Source organism: Anarrhichthys ocellatus, unplaced genomic scaffold (assembly GCF_004355925.1).
Source record: "Anarrhichthys ocellatus isolate YVR2014 unplaced genomic scaffold, GSC_Weel_1.0 scaffold9, whole genome shotgun sequence".
NCBI lineage: Eukaryota > Metazoa > Chordata > Actinopteri > Perciformes > Anarhichadidae > Anarrhichthys > Anarrhichthys ocellatus.
Window position 1 is genome coordinate 1,330,422 of NW_022280039.1, and position 19,209 is coordinate 1,349,630.

At 41.1% G+C, this 19,209-nt stretch overlaps 4 protein-coding genes across 4 annotated transcripts in view; all 4 read right to left on the reverse strand.

The window, feature by feature from the left end:
- Positions 1–2,951: 2,951 nt before the first annotated feature.
- Positions 2,952–7,967, reverse strand: LOC116384596 (uncharacterized). Its single transcript, XM_031849413.1, has 6 exons — positions 7,822–7,967; positions 6,905–7,311; positions 6,611–6,752; positions 5,379–5,498; positions 4,938–5,028; positions 2,952–4,316 (listed from the first exon to the last, which is right to left on the reverse strand). The coding sequence occupies exons 1-6, from the start codon at positions 7,871–7,873 to the stop codon at positions 4,118–4,120; spliced, it is 1,011 nt and encodes a 336-aa protein (XP_031705273.1). The 5' UTR covers positions 7,874–7,967; the 3' UTR covers positions 2,952–4,117.
- A 698-nt stretch (positions 7,968–8,665) lies between these two features.
- LOC116384676 (arrestin domain-containing protein 3-like) lies at positions 8,666–12,933 on the reverse strand. Its single transcript, XM_031849569.1, has 6 exons — positions 12,255–12,933; positions 11,983–12,040; positions 11,749–11,896; positions 11,022–11,118; positions 10,639–10,895; positions 8,666–9,633 (listed from the first exon to the last, which is right to left on the reverse strand). The coding sequence occupies exons 1-6, from the start codon at positions 12,508–12,510 to the stop codon at positions 9,196–9,198; spliced, it is 1,254 nt and encodes a 417-aa protein (XP_031705429.1). The 5' UTR covers positions 12,511–12,933; the 3' UTR covers positions 8,666–9,195.
- A 500-nt stretch (positions 12,934–13,433) lies between these two features.
- On the reverse strand, positions 13,434–17,915 carry LOC116384601 (arrestin domain-containing protein 3-like). Its single transcript, XM_031849422.1, has 6 exons — positions 17,549–17,915; positions 16,995–17,052; positions 16,662–16,809; positions 15,800–15,896; positions 14,856–15,112; positions 13,434–14,684 (listed from the first exon to the last, which is right to left on the reverse strand). Exons 1-6 carry the CDS (start codon positions 17,802–17,804, stop codon positions 14,043–14,045), a joined length of 1,458 nt encoding a protein of 485 aa, XP_031705282.1. The 5' UTR covers positions 17,805–17,915; the 3' UTR covers positions 13,434–14,042.
- A 57-nt stretch (positions 17,916–17,972) lies between these two features.
- LOC116384557 (arrestin domain-containing protein 3-like) overlaps positions 17,973–19,209 on the reverse strand; it is a 3,832-nt gene continuing 2,595 nt past the window's right edge. The window contains exon 7 of the mRNA XM_031849363.1: positions 17,973–17,982. Coding sequence (XP_031705223.1) covers positions 17,973–17,982 — 10 coding nt within the window. The remainder of the gene's footprint in view (positions 17,983–19,209) is intronic.

Genomic DNA, 19,209 nt, shown 5'->3' on the forward strand with positions numbered 1-19,209 from the left:
AGAGAGAGAGAGAGAGAGAGAGAGAGAGAGAGAGAGAGAGAGAGAGAAAATGACAAGCCTTAATTAAGATTGCAATATTCTATCGTCATAAGCCTATGGCTGTACAAAACTGTTGATGCATCAATTCCAAGCTAGTGTGTGCGCCGACAGATAGCCAATCAAATTTGAAATGACGCAATAAAGGAACTACGGGCTGTCAGCCCCACTAAACATCAAATTTGCGTGATCTACATTCAATGGAGACACACTCTCAGCATGCGTATTCAGACTTTCCCACAAACAATACACATTGCATTGTGAGAGAGGGGCTAGCCCCACACAGCCGCTGTATGCCACACAGGCCACCATACTGTGGACACCATAAACCAGGAGAACGCAGTCTCAAGCAGCAACATGCTGGGTAACATGATGACAACATTAAATCCCAACACAAATTATATGCACTTTAGGAAGATGCTATATTCATAGATATTACATTATAGTAGAAAGTAAGCTTTGAGAATTCATAATAACATAATTATGCACAGTTCACTCTGCCTGCCCCTAATGACCAGTCGCCACTTGACATAGGATAGGCCAGTGTGAATCATCCCATGAAGGCTTTGTGGGAAGAAAGAAAAAAAAAAAAAGAGAACATATTCCTTTTCATAGGATCTGGTGCTGAGTATACCTGTAAAATCACTATCTGTGCCAGCTTGCTCATGCCAGAGTCTCAAAGTCTTTGCACCTGGCTGTGTTTCAGCATTGCGTAACACACTTTCACAGAGAAAACAAGCTGATGTGGAAACATCAGCAGTCTTCTCCCTTTCAAAAACCGATACATATAGAAAGAATGAAAGACAGAAAGAAAAGAGGTGAATTGCTCTGGTAAGTTCTCACAACTTTCACCCTATATTTCACAGAGCACTAAAATGTATCTCACACAGTTGTATGGAGTGTATGGTTCAGGCTGGTAACATTAATGGCCTGTTTTGTTTTACGTATGAAACACCTGAGGGAAGAGCTCGTACCATGTGCCGGCCATGTGCGTGTGTGAAAACAGCAGCTTTTACTGTGAAGCTGCAGTGAATCCAAATAACAGACAGCTCAACATCAGCATATTCAATACACCGACATTGAAGAACTTGGCGATTCCTATCCATTTACAATCATTCTTGGAAAATTCCACAGAGTGGATCCAAGAGCCAGTTTTACACGAGTAAATCACAAAGTGTGGGGCAGTGAACAAACCACGCATACAGTAATATCGATAACATTACAGACACACACACAGACACTTCATTAAATACTCGTTAAATACTCTGTCAAACACGTTGCGCAATACTTATTTCAACTGTATGGTCGACATACACACATAATACAACAAGCTGATATGGACAGTAGAGGTATCTGAAAATGGAAATCATATGGAGCTTGCAACAACTCAAACCTTTGAAAGTCAACACAGTGACATACACACATGCACACACATAAGGCACAAAAAAAAGGTATAGACAATTTATTATTCAATGTGTATTTTCTGGAAAGGAGGTAGGCACCTCCATCTCTTCATGCAGATGTTCATTCTAACGACCCAACTCACTGAGCCATATTTTGTTTTTGCCGCTGAAACAGTCTGCAAAAAAACAAAAAAAACAAGTAAAAACACATCTCTGACAGGAATGTTTTTTTTTTTTTATAACACACCTCTTTTTCATACAGGTGTCTCTACCACTGTCTTCTAGCTCACCTGCAAGCAGACACATCTATGCACATACAGTGCAAGGCTGTACGTATTTGGACAGCGATACAGTTACTAATGCTTTTGGCTCCAGCACACTGGATTAGAAATTAAACATCGACAATGTGGTTAAAGTGCTGACTTTGATCTGTAAAGCTGCTTTAGGGTGATCACATGATCCACATTGGATAACCACAGGTTGGGCGTACGATCCCAACATGATTCACCCAACACAAGAGTTATAAAGCTGAAATCAGCACTTTACCTTCATAAGCAGTGTTGTATTTCATATCCTGCGCGGGAGTACCAACCCAAAACATTAAAGAACACTAACGTTCACACCCAAATATAAACTGCATTGTTATCTGTGTGGCAGGTCTACAACAAAACATAAGAAGTAAAGCTAATGTTCTTACGATGTAGTTTACACACAGTTCAATGCCAATTATTTTGGAAGCTAAAGAATTTGTTTGCAACAAAAAAAAAAGAAAGAGAGAAAGAAAATAACTTCTCATCAGGCATGTGGATGTGGTTTAGAAGGGTGTGGGGTGCCATGTCATTTTAGGGTGCTGTGTTTTGTTCATTAAACTTTGTGCCCTCTCATTAGGATAAACACTACCAGCAGGGCAGACGGGGTGTCAGCTACAGGTTTGGTGCACAAAAATGTCCATTAAAAGCACATATAAGCAGGTTTACATGGACATTCATTCCTTCTGGCTGTGTTTTGTCACATATCTGCTCATTATTGTTAAAATGAAGGAGAGATTAAATGTACCTACCCAACAACAACACCACCTCGGCCTCTCCCAAAAAACAGTAAAACAGCCTTTGGTTCTCCGTTGTAAACAGACAACTCCTGCTGGGAAGTTTCTGTGCCACAGGGAAGGCCATGTTCTCTAGAAGCCTAATCACCGTCAACATCAACATAACGTTTCTGTGATTACTGAAGACCACAGACGGTCTGAAGTAATTACTATAAATGGTGCTGTAGTCAGCAACCATTCCCTTTCCCCCTCACACATTAAACTATGGAGGAGGGCTGGCTGATGTACACTAAACATTGAAAAACATACGCTTTAGATAATACATCATGTCACTATGTGGTCATAAAAAGCACAAGCCAATTGTATATACTGTTTATATATCCCATTTTATTAGCTATTTCACATTGTAAAATACTTTTTAGTTTAAAAAAAAACGAACATTTACCTCAAATGAATGGTCCACCAGGTTGACACATACAAACACAAACGGTCAATGATAGTTGATAAAAGAATCTCCAGTCAAAAGCTGGTTCTGCAGCTTTCAACCTCATCATCTTCACAGTGAACACAGACTGATGGAGAGGTTTAAACAGGTTTAAACAGGCCCATGTCAACTGTGCAAACTTCATCTGCTGATGAAGAATGTGTGGCGAGGGTTAAAAAGCACAGGTGGACCTTCAGTGGAGATTGTTTCGTCAACTGCTGTTTCCAAGGCTGAGAATGAACTGCCAAGCTCAAATCAATGTTATAAGCAAGGTCTCTTTTCACAATTCAAATGAATAAATGTTAATGTAACAGTACTGAATTATACCGTGTCAGACTTTTGACATTTGCTACGTGCACAGATTTCCTTCTGAAACATATTAACAACTTACATCTAACAGTGTTTCTTGCAACACACCACCACCACAAAGTTGCGAAACATCTGTAATTATATTTTCCTCAAATAATCCCAATATTAAGGGTGTGTCTCAGGAGCCAAGGTGTGTTTGGATTTGTTGTTTGGCATGTTAAGACAAGTAAATGGGTAATGGGTCATCCCACAGCTCATCCCACAGCTCAACATTAAACTGGGGCTAGATGTTCAGATCTTCATATAGGCCGAGGTATATTTATTAAAAAGAAAAAAAAAAAAGAAAAAAAAAAAAAAAAAATGATTAGTTCCCCAAGTATTTCTCCAACTAAAGCCCTAAGCTATTGTCTACTTTGCCCTTGAATTGTACTTAAAGTAAGCCTAGAAAAATATGGCTGAATGCTTTAACATGCCTTTAACAGCCCTTTGATCCAACAAGAAATCCCTTTAAACTCAAACACCAGAAGACAAGACTTTTAAAAGCTTATAGTCCAGCTCACACTTACACACTTTGTTCTACTCTGGCAGCTTCACAACAGCTTTTATCTTCCTGTGGTAGCTAAGTCAAACAGAAACGGTCTGATTCTGATCCATGAGCTCTACATTTTATGAAAACCACACAGTTTGCCTGGTGTCATTTTGACAGCAACAGACAGCAGGTAACCTTTTATTTTGCCTTTTGTTTTTCTCCCCTTCAGATAGATTCAGAACACAACACACATACTTGAACCTTGCACAAGCAACCATGCCGTGTCCAGAAATGCCTAAACAGCACAACCTTCAGGCCTCGTACAGTGGAGTAACAGTGCCGTCCTTCCACTCGATCAGGATTTCTCCTCGCTGTAAAGTGGGGGAGGAATGCGGGAGGTGCATGGCATGCTCTGTCAGCGGGGCTCTTTCACTGGACACCGGGGACCCAGGAGCGCTCACCTCGGGCCTCGGAGTGTATGACTTCAAAACACACACCACCTTCTTCCTTCTGGCAGAGTTAGACAGAAAAGGACTAAAGGTGGGTGGAGGTACAACAGTTTGCTTTGTACCAAAGCTCTTTGAAATGTTTTGCCCCAATGTTTCCTTCATTTTTTCTACGTGCTTTAAAAAAATTTATAAAAATCAAAGCAGACTTTTATTGAACGTGGGTCTCCCAAATTCTATATAAAATGCACGTTGAAGACCCACATTCAATACAAATCTGAGCAGGGTGTCAGCTGCGCATTAGATAGACTTGTTATGTACTTGAGAGCCTACTGTATTGTTTCATGTTATTGAGTTTAAATCAATGTATTACTCTGAAATGTGAAATGCCCGTCACACACAGAGACCAAAGCGATGTCTCAAAATCTCTCGCTTCTCCAGATTCAGACTCAAGAAACTAAAATGTATCCAATTTACAAAGACAAAACTAAATAAAACAAGCAAATCTATAGCTGGTACCAGTACAATTGAGTCTACTTTACCATATAAATGATTAATTGATAAGTAAATTGATAATACATTTATGTAATGTTGGTCAACTAATCTTTCCAAAAGTAAATCTATGAATACATTAAAAAAATATATATGTTCTTTTCTGTGTATTGTGTGTGTGTTTAGCACTCACCTGTTGGAGTAAACATTGAGGATAAGAATCACAGTCCCCAGAACCAGAGCCAACGAGCTAAGTACCAGCATGGTTATCTTCCAGCCCATCCCTGTACACATGCACACAGACAAAGCGACACATCATTCATTTTACACAACCCACATTTGAACTCATATTTACCTCTTTCTAAGTTGTGATTCTTGTTCAAGCACTTGTTACACTTCTGTCAAAGACTCTGAACCTTCAAATAAATGCCCATTGAAACTGTTGTTGCAAACATTGCAACAACAGTTTCACATTCACCCATCTCCACCTAGTGGTGGAAAGGTAAATACATCTTCACTGAATAACTGACAGAGCTGTTCAGACTCCTTTAGTATTTTGGAATTAAATATTTCCACTTAAAAAAAAAATGGACATACAGAAGTTAGATTATTGAGTTCAGTCTACCAAACTTACCATAGTCCATACTGAAGAAAACCATGGTGGGATCTGAAGGGGCTTTGGTGCTCGGGGACAGAAGAGGCACATCCATCACAGGATATGTTTGTGTGACTTCAACTGCCATCATACCGTCAACTAGAAGTAGAAAAAGAAAGGAACAACTCAACTAGAAGCAATGACCAACTCCAAAACCTCACGGGTCTGATTTATTTGCCCTTCTGATGAAGGAAGTGATAGTTGTTTGTCCATCTTTAGCAGTAAGATGGAAATCAGTACAAACAGGACCAGCCTGATATAAACACAGCACGAGTCAGCATTGCGGGGATGCTGATTCCCAGAGTGGTTGGCTGGCTTCCCGGAGGAGGAAAATATTGATTTGTCAAAAGTGCACTTAAATAAATTCAATCATCACGATAAAAGCAGGCATATTGTAATCTAATCTAACATCATGTGACCAACATCTAATATATCACATGCACTTTTGAAACGCGTGAGCATTTTGGGTTTTGTATATTTTAGCCCACAGACTACAGTTTGCACACATCAATATTTAATGCAAATCATTGTGCAATAAATGTCAGTTTTGCTGTGGTGTGAACAACTTGCAAAGGTTTCAAAATACGCTTGACTAAAGTAACACATCACAATGGGAAGAGGGATGTCCTGTAGAGACTGCCTGTCGATGCATTTAAAGAAATCAAAACATTCAAGCTTTGAAGATCAGCAATCTTTTCCATGCCCGACAAATTCATTCATTATTCTTTTCATGATGTCCACGTTTGCTTGTTTGTTCTTGTTTTCTAACAAAATAGCTTGTTGAAGAAATGCTTTTTTGCTTTAATGCGTAGATTTCAGCAGGTCCATGAATGCACCAACACCTTGAGTTTTGAAAATGGTTCCTGCTGGCAACCACATGACAACAAAACTATAATCTATGGTTATTTTTTTTTCTAATTCAGGTCTACCATAATATTAACAAAGTATACTTCACTAGCATGACCTGATCCAACTATCTGACTGGAAAATAGGAAATCAATCTAAAAACTCATGTGATTGAAATATGGTTCACAATAATGTCAAGTATTTACACTGTTGGCGACAACATTTGTAATTTAGGGGGGGGGGGGGTATAACCTCGCAAAGCCACTGGCCGGTCCTTAAAGGAAATTTATGTTGCTTTTATTAGTCACATACTGTGGGAAGATTTAGTAAACTACTGCTAGTGAGAAACTTTTAAAGGTCCTTACATGATTCAGCCCTTATATCAGAGACGGCACTTGGAAAAATCCCAGGTTCCAACGATTTCCCCAGATTGTGGTGAGGTTGGTGTTGGTTGTCTCTCCCATTGCACAGTGTCTGGTTGCCAAGCGTCCGCCACCTGCTGCCAGGCTTGGAAAGAACATTAGACATTTTATACTCTTTTTAAGTAAAACAAATATGCTACAATATGCTTCTCCCCCCCTAGTTTTTATATACGTTTAAGTAATCTGATTAAAGGTACAATCAGAGAAAAACCTTCCGTTCCTCTAAAATATTATTACCTGCTTGTGTTCCTTCGAAAGGAAGACCAAAGTGGATTCTTGTGCTGCACTAAGGTGCAGCCCCCTCCCTACCAAAGTGAGGTGGCCCTTCTTGGAACAGAACCATGCCTGGCTGCTTGCCTCTCTGCCTGTATCCACCGCTGCCACCCCGGCATCATCAGTGTTGTCACTTTCGGCCCTGAAGATGCAGCGCTGCAGGTGGACGCCTTCATACTGCTCTCTCGGTGCGGTCAGACACTCCCCAGTGTGGTGATTGCTGAGGGCCTGGCTCTCTGGGAGCCAACGCCATTCCTGCAAGGCTGAATGTGGGCTGCAATCACCCAGAGATACTCTGCCTCCCAAAGTCCCTCCATGCACCTGCAGACATTTAGCCAGCAGCTTGTTCTGAATCTTTAAGCCAGACGACTCTGTGGAGGGGACATGGGGGAGAAAAAGGGCATTGTTCGAGCTGTTATAATCCTCTCAGCCATTGTTGTTATTTGAGGAGGGAGCTTCTACAATTAATTACGTTTATTAAAAAGCATGCAAGTCAGAAGAGCAAAGTTTGACAAGTAGCTGGTAAGTGTCCTACAAATCGGCATACAACAGAAATAGAAAAAAAACAATGCATCTTTATCGCAACACAACTTTTTCAATGTACGTAGCCTGGTCTCCCTTTACGCTAATAGCTATTCTGCTGAAAGAGGCCGGATCGGCTACACGGGTTAGGCTTGTTATTTATCAATGTAACGTTAACGGTAGCTTCGACTTGGAAAGGGTCTTTCGGCTAACTTACTAAAGATCCGACGAACAATATGCAGCTATTGGACAGCTAACGTCGAACAACGTTCATCTGAATACGCGAGCGGCCGTTTTCCTTGGCTTCGATGTCGCATGTCTTCTCATCTTTCAAATCTTTAAAACAGCTTTAAAATTACCTTGGAAAATGACGAAGACAAGCAAATAGACACACGGCAGCCTTTTCCCCATGGCGAGGACAGGCACTGATACTTTGGGGGTATCCCGTGGCAGTCCAGCCTGCGTCTATGGAGCAACAAGTGCAAGTGGGCTGGAACTTGGTGGTTCATGCAACCTCCCACTGCGCGTCCGTCAGTGCGATAGATGAATGGAGGATCCGAGCATTCCTCCTCATAACTCTTCATTTGGGACATGTATAGTTCAACATGTAGATTTCCGTTGAAATGCTATTTATTTTTATTGTCCAGGGATCAAAGCGATTGCTGAATATTAGGGATGACTTTGGCTGTTTTCGACTTTCTACTCTCCACCTGTTACTAGGTGGTCACTGTTTACGCTGTGTTCATTTGTTCACAGCTAATACAAGCCATAGACATTCCCTTGTTTACCACTATTACATGCAAGACAATGTGTTAGCAACCAGTGTGCTGCAGCTCCATGGACTACCAATTAGATTTAAAGAGCATAAATCAGTTATAAGGAGAAAACAGTGTTCCAAGCTGAATAGGATAGCCCACTCGTTACTGTGAGAAATGGGACAGCTTTTGGGGCCTGCGTGGTCACGTGATGTTTTTCTCTGTCATGATGCACCGGAAGGTATGTGAAAGACCTTAAACACATTAAACATATTCAGTGGAGTTAAAAATGATTCAAACCGCAGTCTCAAATAACAACATTTATTTTTATTCTGATTATTAACACATTACATTAAATATTGAAATAACAAACATTTCACAGCCAACAAAGATAAGATAAGATAGAATGTATTGTCCCGAAGGAAATTTGTCTTGGAAACATACAATGTCTGCTGTTAAAAAATACAAAAATAGCACAGTGCATACATACAGTACATACACAGACTGCCGCCAGCCAATAAATAAATTGCACACTGCCCATCGTACAACACACATAGTTGAGATAAAAATAAAGAATACAAATCGGCGTTACAGGGGTTAGGCTCTGGCTAGCTTGCCATTTAAGGCTTTTATGGACAGGGAGACAAAGAACTGAAGTTCCCTTTTTGCCTGCACCACTACTGAAAACCCAGGAAAGCCATATCCCATGCACCTGGCCAACTTAGAGCTTGCATATAGAAGAGAACAAGTTGAGGTAAAAGGCATTGCCGTGAATGAATGAAAGTGAAATGACTGAGGGGCACAGATATGTCATTTATACTACATGCAGCAGAAATACAGCATGCAGTTTTTTTACATTTGAAAACAGCAAATACATCACAATATGAATAGCTCAAATGCCCTCATCATCTGTCAGTACTTTTTAAGTCAAGATTATCTGTTCCATTAGAAGCTCAGCTTTTGTGATCTGACCCAGTCCTACCGAGTGTCCTGAGAAGGGGAGAAAGGGGACATATACGGTGGAGGTTCTTGTCCCTGTTGAAACAGAGGAGGAGCAGTAGGGGCTTGAGGCTGCACTGAGGATGACGCTGCAGTTGGAAACCCGTATGGAGCAGCCTGTTGAGGCCACTGATTATTATATCCACTTGATATGTTTGCATATTGAGTGGGATCTGGTGCTGGGTAGCCATAAGCACCTGAACCTGAAGGTACAGGATAAGGTCCAATCGGGAAGGCGGGGGGAGGGAAGTCGCTGTAACTTGGGGCCCCAACAGCCGCAGCTGGGTAAGGACCCCCAGCCCCAGCTGGGTAAGGCCCCACAGCTCCACCAGGCTGAAGGGCAGCCAAACCAGAAGGAACTATGACCAGGGGAAACACCACCTCTGGGTCAACAGCAAAACTGATGTCCAAATACACCTGGGAAAGACAAACATATGAAACTACTGTTTATTTATATTAATACTACAAGTATTAATTACCGTATTTTCCGCACTATAAGGCGCACTTAAAAGCCTTTAATTTTCTCAAAAAATGACAGTGCGCCTTGTAATCCGGAGCGCCTTATATATGGATCAATTGGTTAATTGGTTGATCTATACTGGTTGTACATGGCGCTCTGTCAAAATGTTTCAGTACGACTGGTAAACTACAAAGCCGCACCGCTTGCAGCATTACGGCTACCGTAGTCAGGGGCGTCGCCGAAGTAATAGCGGTAAACACCGGTACTGTGCTTACTCCTAGTCCAACACCACTTGTGTGTATAAAGACCCCAAAATGGCACCTTTCAAGAGACACGCTTACGACGCTGAGTTCTATACGTTTTATACGTAAGTTGAACAATTTCGAGAGTTACTATATTGTGAATGCACTAACGTTTGATTTAGTGGTATCAGACTGTTTCTTTTACGTGTTCACTGAATCAGGGAAAAGTTCCCCTCTACGTTTAAGTTACCGTATTGTGAATGAAATCAAAAATCAATAAAGTTTGACTGAATGATTTATCTGACTGTTTTGTTGACATTCCCTTTAGCACAGCTCCATCTAGTGGATGCATAACGCAACCCCTGTCAAACGTTTGACTGTAGTAGCTTCTATTCTATGCGCCTTATAATCCGGTGCGCCCTATATATAAAAACAGTTCTAAAATAGGCCATTCATTGAAGGTGCGCCTTATAATCCAGTGCGCCTTATAGTGCGGAAAATACGGTAAATTGACCGTGCCGTCTGATATTTTACTGTTTGTACTGTAATCATATACGCTGTTGTGTGGTTATGGTGTTTAATATTTCTAACAGTTGTTGAAGCGTGGGATTTAAGACAAGAATAGTCTGTGCAACAATTACATAACTGCCAATATTTGCAAACAAATGCAAATACTCAATTTCTCTGTTGATGTGACATCACTATTACATTATTACATACCTTAAAGTAATAGTCAACTGTGAGGATTTCACAATTATGGAGAGTTGGGATGACATCGGCAGGAACCGTTAACTGGCAGGAGACGGATTCCTCTGAATTCGGTGCAATTATCTCCCCAACCATTTTGCACAGACTTTGGTCACTGATATTAGTGGAGGCATTGGCACGGTACACTATTTTCTGCTGTAAACTGTATTTGGGCTTCATTTGTTTGGAAGAGGAATTATGGATTTTGGCAACAACAGCCACATTGTCACCTATAAAAAACAAATCATAACATCTGGATATGCACAATTTTTTTTAAATAAAAAATGTCACAACACAATAACAAAATGATGCATTACACGTATACTGTAAGTAAGTATGTAGTAGAGTGACTTTACCTGGAGAGCAAACGTTTGTGTTTATGGTAGCAGACATTTGGACCTGTCCTTCAGAGAAAGTGCTCATCTTTTTATCCACTGAACCAGACTGTGGACACTAGAACAACAAAAACAAACAAAGTTCATATCAATGCAGCTTCTCATACGGCTGAAATTCAAAGTTTAGGAGAAAAAGTTGTCATCTTGCTGTTAAACTGTGGATTATGCCATCCTCGTCGGTTATCACCAAAAAAAAGGGAACTCTTTAACATCACAAAACGAATCCTTCCGGACTAGGTTTAAGAGGGGGGTTGGGCAATACTGAATGCTCTCTCCATTCTCTAATGTAATACTCTCATCACTCACCACCCCACTACTTTTTGCGGATCCCAATTCCTGTTTATTCAAACTACCAGATTATTCTATTTGTTCACATGACACACCCTATCGTTCAAACTCTGTCAGTGCTGTTGACTTCCTCCTATTATATTATATAAGTACAGTACACTGCTGTTATGTTACAATTTTCTCCATGCCAGATGTCATTACACTTTGCTCAGACACATTTAGTATAAAACAGTTTTCATCCCCAAATCTGCATTGTTTCCTTCAGCTCCTCTGTTCCTTTCTTTCGGTTATTGCCAGCTGGATCTTTAGTCATGTGGCTTGATATCTTGGATATCAATTATTTGAGTTAAATTGTAGTATTACAAATTCATAACATGTATCACTGTGGTGTCCCACTCACCATTACTTGGCTAAGGTGGGAAAGGGACTTTGAAACAAATTTGAGCTCTTTTTGTACTGTAGAAGGCATCCGCCAGCTTCTGGACACCTTTGCTTCCAGCATGTAGACAATCTTTCCATGAAGCCCCTTGAAGGATGGCGGCATGTCCCTGTAAGACAAAACCGGTCCATGAATGCAGGTATTTGTAAACACAAACCCAGTAGATCCTGCTAGATGCTAGACATGTACACTTACCCCTGTGGAATTGTAAACCTGAACTTAAACTGATGGTCTCCTTTGGGAAGTACAGTGCCTGCAAAATAACTGAGAATGATGAACACTTCCTGTTGGGACCTGACAGCACTTTATCTGCTCAGTTGGATTTATTAGACCTACTTCAGGTTGTGTTTCAAAATGTATACAAATGAACAATAATATGCGGATAACATTAATTCAAGATAACATAAATCTGTACAGGTGTTAAGATGAGCGAGCGAAGCATAGGGCTAAATATTTCTCAGACATACCTTTCTCATTCTCTGCAACTACGTGCTCTTTGAGTTTCAGGTATCTCCTGTGCGCATTGTACGATTTGCGGTTATCTCCGGTGCCATGAGTCCAGTGCACGCGCGCGTCCCCTTTGGCTTTCACGGTCAGAGCCTTCACTTTGGTTTCTTTTGTCAAACTGAAAGTGATTGTGCCTGCGATAGTATCTCCTTGAGAAAAAGTGTCCTCTTTGTTGAGAGCTTCATAAACCAGATTTAAGTCCTTTATCGGAGACATTTTGGATGTACAGCTGTCAAACGCGTTGGCTTTCCCCACCCACCTGTGTCTACACGGAGCGACGGCTGACTCTCACCTGGATGAGGCTCCGACCGAAGTTTAAGCTCACAAAAAAACGTGAGACAGCAGACTGTTATTAAATGACTGTAAAAGTGAATATTTGTGAAGAGCGCATCTTTTACTTCCTCTGGTTTCACGAGTAGCGAACTCGTTAGTAAATCAAATGAATGGGAAACAAAGTACAACGTGGTTGCTCTGACAACGTATAACGAGAACGGACGGCTCAAGTGACTCAACTAAAATCATAAACCGGCAGCTGGCCAGTCGTAACGACAACAATGGGCGTTGTCACGGATTGTGGACCCGCCTGCTCAGCTCGGCAGCTTCTTGCCGCAGATTTATCACTGCGGTGCCAGCGCCACTGCGGAGGATCTCGGCATTAATGGGAAAACCTCCACTATTGCCTCATGTCAGGCAGTTAAATTACAACATACTTTAAAGCAATCCAGATATCACAACAGCATAATGCACAATAGGCTATTCAGGTTTACACAATTAAGTTGTATAACATTTAGTTTAAGGGATCTTAGTGTTTAAGTGTTGTACTGTTAACAGTGTGTTTATTATTAGGCTATTTGTAGGCCTAATGTCTTTGACAAAATGGAAGAGATCAGGATGGATGACATTATTTGTCAAGACCTGCGCTATCCATGGATCAATCAATGAATCGGGCCCAGGGGCCCCCTGGACCTTCACCTACACAATTTCACTCAAAGAGACTCGCACTAACAAGGAAGAGACTCAAAGTGACCACAAACAAACAAAACAAATATGAAGAGACACAAAGAGCTGCAAAGAGACCGCAAAGAGACAACCCCCCCACCACCACAAAATGACAACAATGAGTCACAGAGAAACCTTCTCTTGCAATTCTTTATTCACATCTACAAGTCAGAGAAAACACTGGCAGTTGGCAAGTATAAAAAAAAATCTGGTTTGCTAAGTATCGTGTAAATTAAATAGACAGAAGTAGTTGTCTGGTGTTAAATTTAGCAGACTGGGAAATATAGAGAAAATGCATATTTTGTTAGTTGATCGTTTTATAAAATAAACATATGAAAAGATTTTTTGATATAGTACTTGTCCAGTTTCTTTCAACTAGCCACAGTGAGGTAGAGAGAACAGGTATAGACTATATAACGTTGAAAAAATGTTCAGTCAAGGACTCTTTGAGTTGAACAAGGCACGTGTACATACACAGGGTATCCGGATGGCTGAGGTTTGAGCAGCCGGACAGAGCTAATTAGCAACAAGAACTGACAGGAAAACAACGTTCCCATATAATGCATAAATCCTATATAATTGTTTGCATGCAAACAGTAAATATCGCACAGAGTGCCTTTTTAGTTTCAAATTCACACTTCAAAATGTAAAACACAAAACATGATCTAGGTGATCAGATTTTACATTTAGATACGTATTAGTATTTCACATCACAATGAAACTGATTCAGTCATTAAGCATACCTTCTATTATTTTGCATCAGATTTGTCAGTAGCAGAAGACGGGAAAAGGAGTGAATATGCTGGAGGAGCTTCATTCGATTGAGACAGAAAGTCTGTGTCCATCATTGGTGCAGAAGACAGCAGGTTGTATGCAGGAGCAGTTGGGGATATGCTAAAGGGTGGAGGACAATGGGATGGGGCAGATGGGGGTGGTTGAAATGTTGGGACAGTAGGCGGAGGGTGAAGCACAGAAGACGACGATGAAGATGAAAATGGAGATTGATAAGGGGAGGCCAGTTGTGGCACTGGGTTATTGTAGCCCCCACTCATGTGTGGCGGGTGAGCAGGGTACACAGCTGGTGGTGCTGAATACCTTTGGGCTCCTGGGTATCCATAGTTGCCTGAGTGTGGGGATACAGGATAAGGACCCATAAACACAGCAGGGGGAGGGAAGCTATTGTTGCCTGGACCCCCAATAGCCTTCGATGGATAGGGATCCATGGACGCCGCAGGGGGAGGGAAGCCTGTGTTGCTTGGGCCCCCAGCAGCCCCAGCATGATAGGGGCCCCCAGCAACACTAGGCTGAAAGCCACGAGCGAGGTCTGGAGGAATAATGACCACAGGGAACTTTATCTCTGGATCGAAAGCGAAGCTGATGTCCAGATACGCCTGAGAAAAAAAAACATGACAGCCTCATAAGCAACCTGTGCTTTTCTTCCAAAATAGAACAGCAAGGAAACATGTGACAGTCACAAGGAATTTGGAAAATCTTTTATCAATATGTATGGGTCATCAGTTTAACAAAATCAGTTCAAAAATCGCTTTGTCAATGTTACATACCATTAGATGGTACTCCACTGAGATTATGTCACAATTCTGGATCGTTGGCATCTGAACACGAGGAATCTGTATTTCGCACCTGACATCCCTCTCTGTTCGGGGCTTAATACAGTTGTCAACCACTTTGTGGATAACGCTGCTCGCATGTTTGGTACTGCTTTTGGCACGGTACACCACATCCTGGATTAAACTGAATTTTGGTATCATGTCCTTGGATGAGGAATTGTTGATTTTTGCAACAATCGCCATAGTTTCACCTATGAGGAAAAATAAATAAATAATATTCATTTTATTTTAAATCAAGTGCCACATAGGACAACACAGTGTGCTCCAGTGTGTGTATTTTATAAAGGCAAATTAGTACGCCTGACAGACAAAACTTACCCGCGTTAAATCAACAGTGCTGAAATGCTAAACCCACCTACTTATTGTTCCATGCATGTATATTTAAAAGCAGTCTGACCAAGACTGGAAATAACACAGTGACTATGATGTTCAGTAATGGTATTAATCTTTTAATGGCTTTAATCATACTAACCCCCTAAAATGCTACTTAAATTTCCATTTACTCTTCTTTTCATGCTTTACTTAAACCATCACTGACAACAAACCATTACAGGTGTTAGCCAGTAGGCACACTTACCAGGGCACTGGAATGGACACATCTAAATACTACTAATGTTACAGAAGTGCGTCTCCTGCAATGACATGTCAAAAAGACTGTACGGTGCATCCAATTTCTTTCTTGTTGACAAAAGCAAGAAGTAGGATTAAACTATTCATGAACTATAATGTCAACAATATTCCAGTTCTGTTAAAATAGTTTGCTGTTTTGCATGGCTGTGGTATACCTACTATGAACAAAAGTAGTTTTCAGTATCTGCCTTCAGCAGAAGATGTCCTTCCGTGACTTGAACCTACCACGTTTGAAGAGAAATGTATACCTGGGGCATAGGCACTCTTGTCAACGATGACATCCATATGTACATGTCCTTTTGAGAAAAGTCCCATCTCTTTCTTTGTTGAACCAACCTGGCGCGACTAGAATGCAATAAAAAGGGAAAATAATTACATTTGATGCACTCTCATTATTTAGACAGTACAGTGCATGGGTTAAGCATTTCAGTTACAAAGCAGGGCAAAAATACCCAGCTCCACTGCACCTGCTGTCACTTATTACTGCTTACTGTGAAGTATGTCATGGTGAGCAGTTTTCACTGGAACCATTTCTACAGAAGAAATACTATCTATGAATGCTATCGACAACAATGTCTGTAAATGATCCAAAGTCACTGGGACACTGTTTTGTTTGTGTTTATAATGCAATTTGAGCAGCACAGATTGATATGCAAATCCTGACAGGTCTTTTCTCACAGCCAATGTTTTGACTTGTTATAGCAGGAATAGCCGATGTGAAGCTAACACCGTTCATGGTGGCTCTGTATATGTAAGCATGCCGGTAAGCCAAACCAGTGAGCGAGCATGCACAACTGACACCTCAAAATGGAATGTAAACATCAGCATTAGTGTTATTATTAACTGTGCTTTAGAAATGTTAAAATGCCTGCTGTGAAAAAGGCCTATCAAAAACTGTATAATACCTACATTTGTCTGTTTCAATAGTCCATTTCTATTTTTTAGCAACACAACCCATGAGAAGTGCTGCCTCCAAGAAAAGGCCTGCTGGCACTGACTGTAACATCACATTACAAAGTCTCTACATACTATACGGTGGAATAAAGGTGTATAGTTTCTGTCTAGTGACTTACAGTATCAGAGATTTATACGTTTCAATATTGTACACACCATCAGAGAAACAAGGTTCGGATAGGACTTGGAGACAAAATGTATGTCCTTTTCTACTGTTCGGTCCATCTTCCAACTCCTGGACAACTTGGCTTCCAACTTGTAGACAATCTTTCCATGATGTCCCTTGAAGGATGAAGGCATGCTTCTGTAATGAAAAACCAGCAGATTCATTTTATGTTATACTAAGTGAATTAGCATCAATAATTGGATTTGAATTAATAATCAATGAATAGAATGTGCAGGAGTAGGCTATTTGGTCCTGTTTGTGAAAATCCTTTACATTGTGAAAGTGCAAACATTGTGTTTTGGTAAATGTCTCACTGTACTTACCCTGGTGGTATGTCTAAGCTGAAGTTGTAGATATGGATTCCTTGGGGAACTACAGTTTCTGAAAGTGCAAGGATTTGGTGTTAATACTAACAAAGGTCGACTGCCAACACGTGCTACTTTAAATAGGAATTAATATGGTGGTGGAAAGTAACACTTGCACTATATTACATTGTAATACTTCTACCCCACTGCACTTCATTTCAATATTGTACAATATGTCATCTGCATTACTGTGAGTAAAAAAAACAACAATCCATATTTATGTAAAATGTAGGGTAACCTATGCCAGAGAGCTGCTTCTATGACTGTTGTGGTAAAGTATCTTATTTTTTTGAATTTCGGAGTCAACTTAATTGCCTTTTTTCTTTTCTTTTTACACAGGTAACAGCTATGAGCATTTTGCCTTATCATGCCATGACTATCACTGGGCACTAAGACAATGGTAAAGTGCATAAAGCGAACTAGGGAAGGAAACAACATAGCAGGCCTATACCATGCCAGGAAGTAATAAAAAGGTGAAGGCATGCATAACTAACAAGAAGTCTGCATCTTACCCCTAGAGTCCTCCGGGATCAAAAACTGTTTCAGCTTAAAATATCTCGTGTGTGCCTGGTATGTATGGGTGTGATCGCCACTCTTTTTCGTCCAACGGACGTTGGCGTCTCCTTTGGCTTTCACAAACAGGCTCTCCACGGAGGTCTCTTTATACAAGGCCAGTGTTACTTTCCCAGTGAGCGTGTCTCCCTCCGAAAACGTGCCATACTCGTTCAGCGCGTCGTAAGTTATCGTTAAGCTTTGAATTGCAGGCATTGTAAAGACTAAACTGGTTAAATGAATGGACACAACATACAATCCACCCTGCCCATGTTCAGACGCGACCACCCCGTCTTTCTTTGACTAAAAGGGCACTCCGTCCCCACCGGTGGCGCCTGGGCGTATTGAGGAGGACACGCCTTATGAATGTCTTCTCAAATACCTCTACTGCCATCTGATGGACAAAGGAGAGACCGTGGGCTCAGTGCAGACCACTCTGTGCAAAAGCGCATTGCAATCGTTCCAAAATAATGGCACCGAAATCGAGCCCCCTGGCGGTCAATCATAGGGACATGGAAGTGCGTTGTAGTAAGTAAACTGCGAACAGTATACAGCGAAGATTAGTGTACCTGCTCTTGCGTGGTCTCATGATGTTTTTCTCTGTCATGATGCACCACAAGGTATGTGAAAGACCTTGATCACATTACACATATTCAGTGGACTTAAAATGATTCAAACCGCAGTCTCAAATAGCATATATTTTTATTCTGATTATATTTACCACAACATTACATAAAATATTGAAATAACAAACATTTCACAGCCATTAAAAAGCCAACAAAGAACTGAAGTTCCCTTTTTGCCTGCAACCACTACTGAAAACCCAGGAAAACCATATCCCATGGTTTACACCTGGTCAACTTAGAGCTTTGCATGTAGAAGAGAACAAGTTGAGGTAAAAGGCATTGCCATGAATGAAAGAAAGTATGTGATAAAAGTAAGGAACCTGAGTAAAAATAAGTTTTGACTAAACTAAAACAAAGTATTTTTTCCGCACGACAGTGAAATCACTGAGGGGCACAGATATGTCATTTTGGTACATGACAACACACACTGTACATATGAACTACTTTTACACATTTAACTCAAAAGTAAATGCTAAACAGTAGCAGGAATGCAGGTTTATGTTTGAAAACAGAAAATATGCCACAATATGAATAGCTCAAATGCCCTCATCATCTGTCAGTATTTTTTAAGTCAAGATTATCTGTTCCATTAGAAGCTCAGCTTTTGTGATCTGACCCAGTCCTACCGAGTGTCCTGAGAAGGGGAGAAAGGGGACATATACGGTGGAGGTTCTTGTCCCTGTTGAAACAGAGGAGGAGCAGTAGGGGCTTGAGGCTGCACTGAGGATGACGCTGCAGTTGGAAACCCGTATGGAGCAGCCTGTTGAGGCCACTGATTATTATATCCACTTGATATGTTTGCATATTGAGTGGGATCTGGTGCTGGGTAGCCATAAGCACCTGAACCTGCAGGTACAGGATAAGGTCCAATCGGGAAGGCGGGGGGAGGGAAGTCGCTGTAACTTGGGGCCCCAACAGCCCCAGCTGGGTAAGGACCCACAGCCCCACCTGGGTAAGGCCCTACAGACCCAGCTGGGTAAGGACCCCCAGCCCCA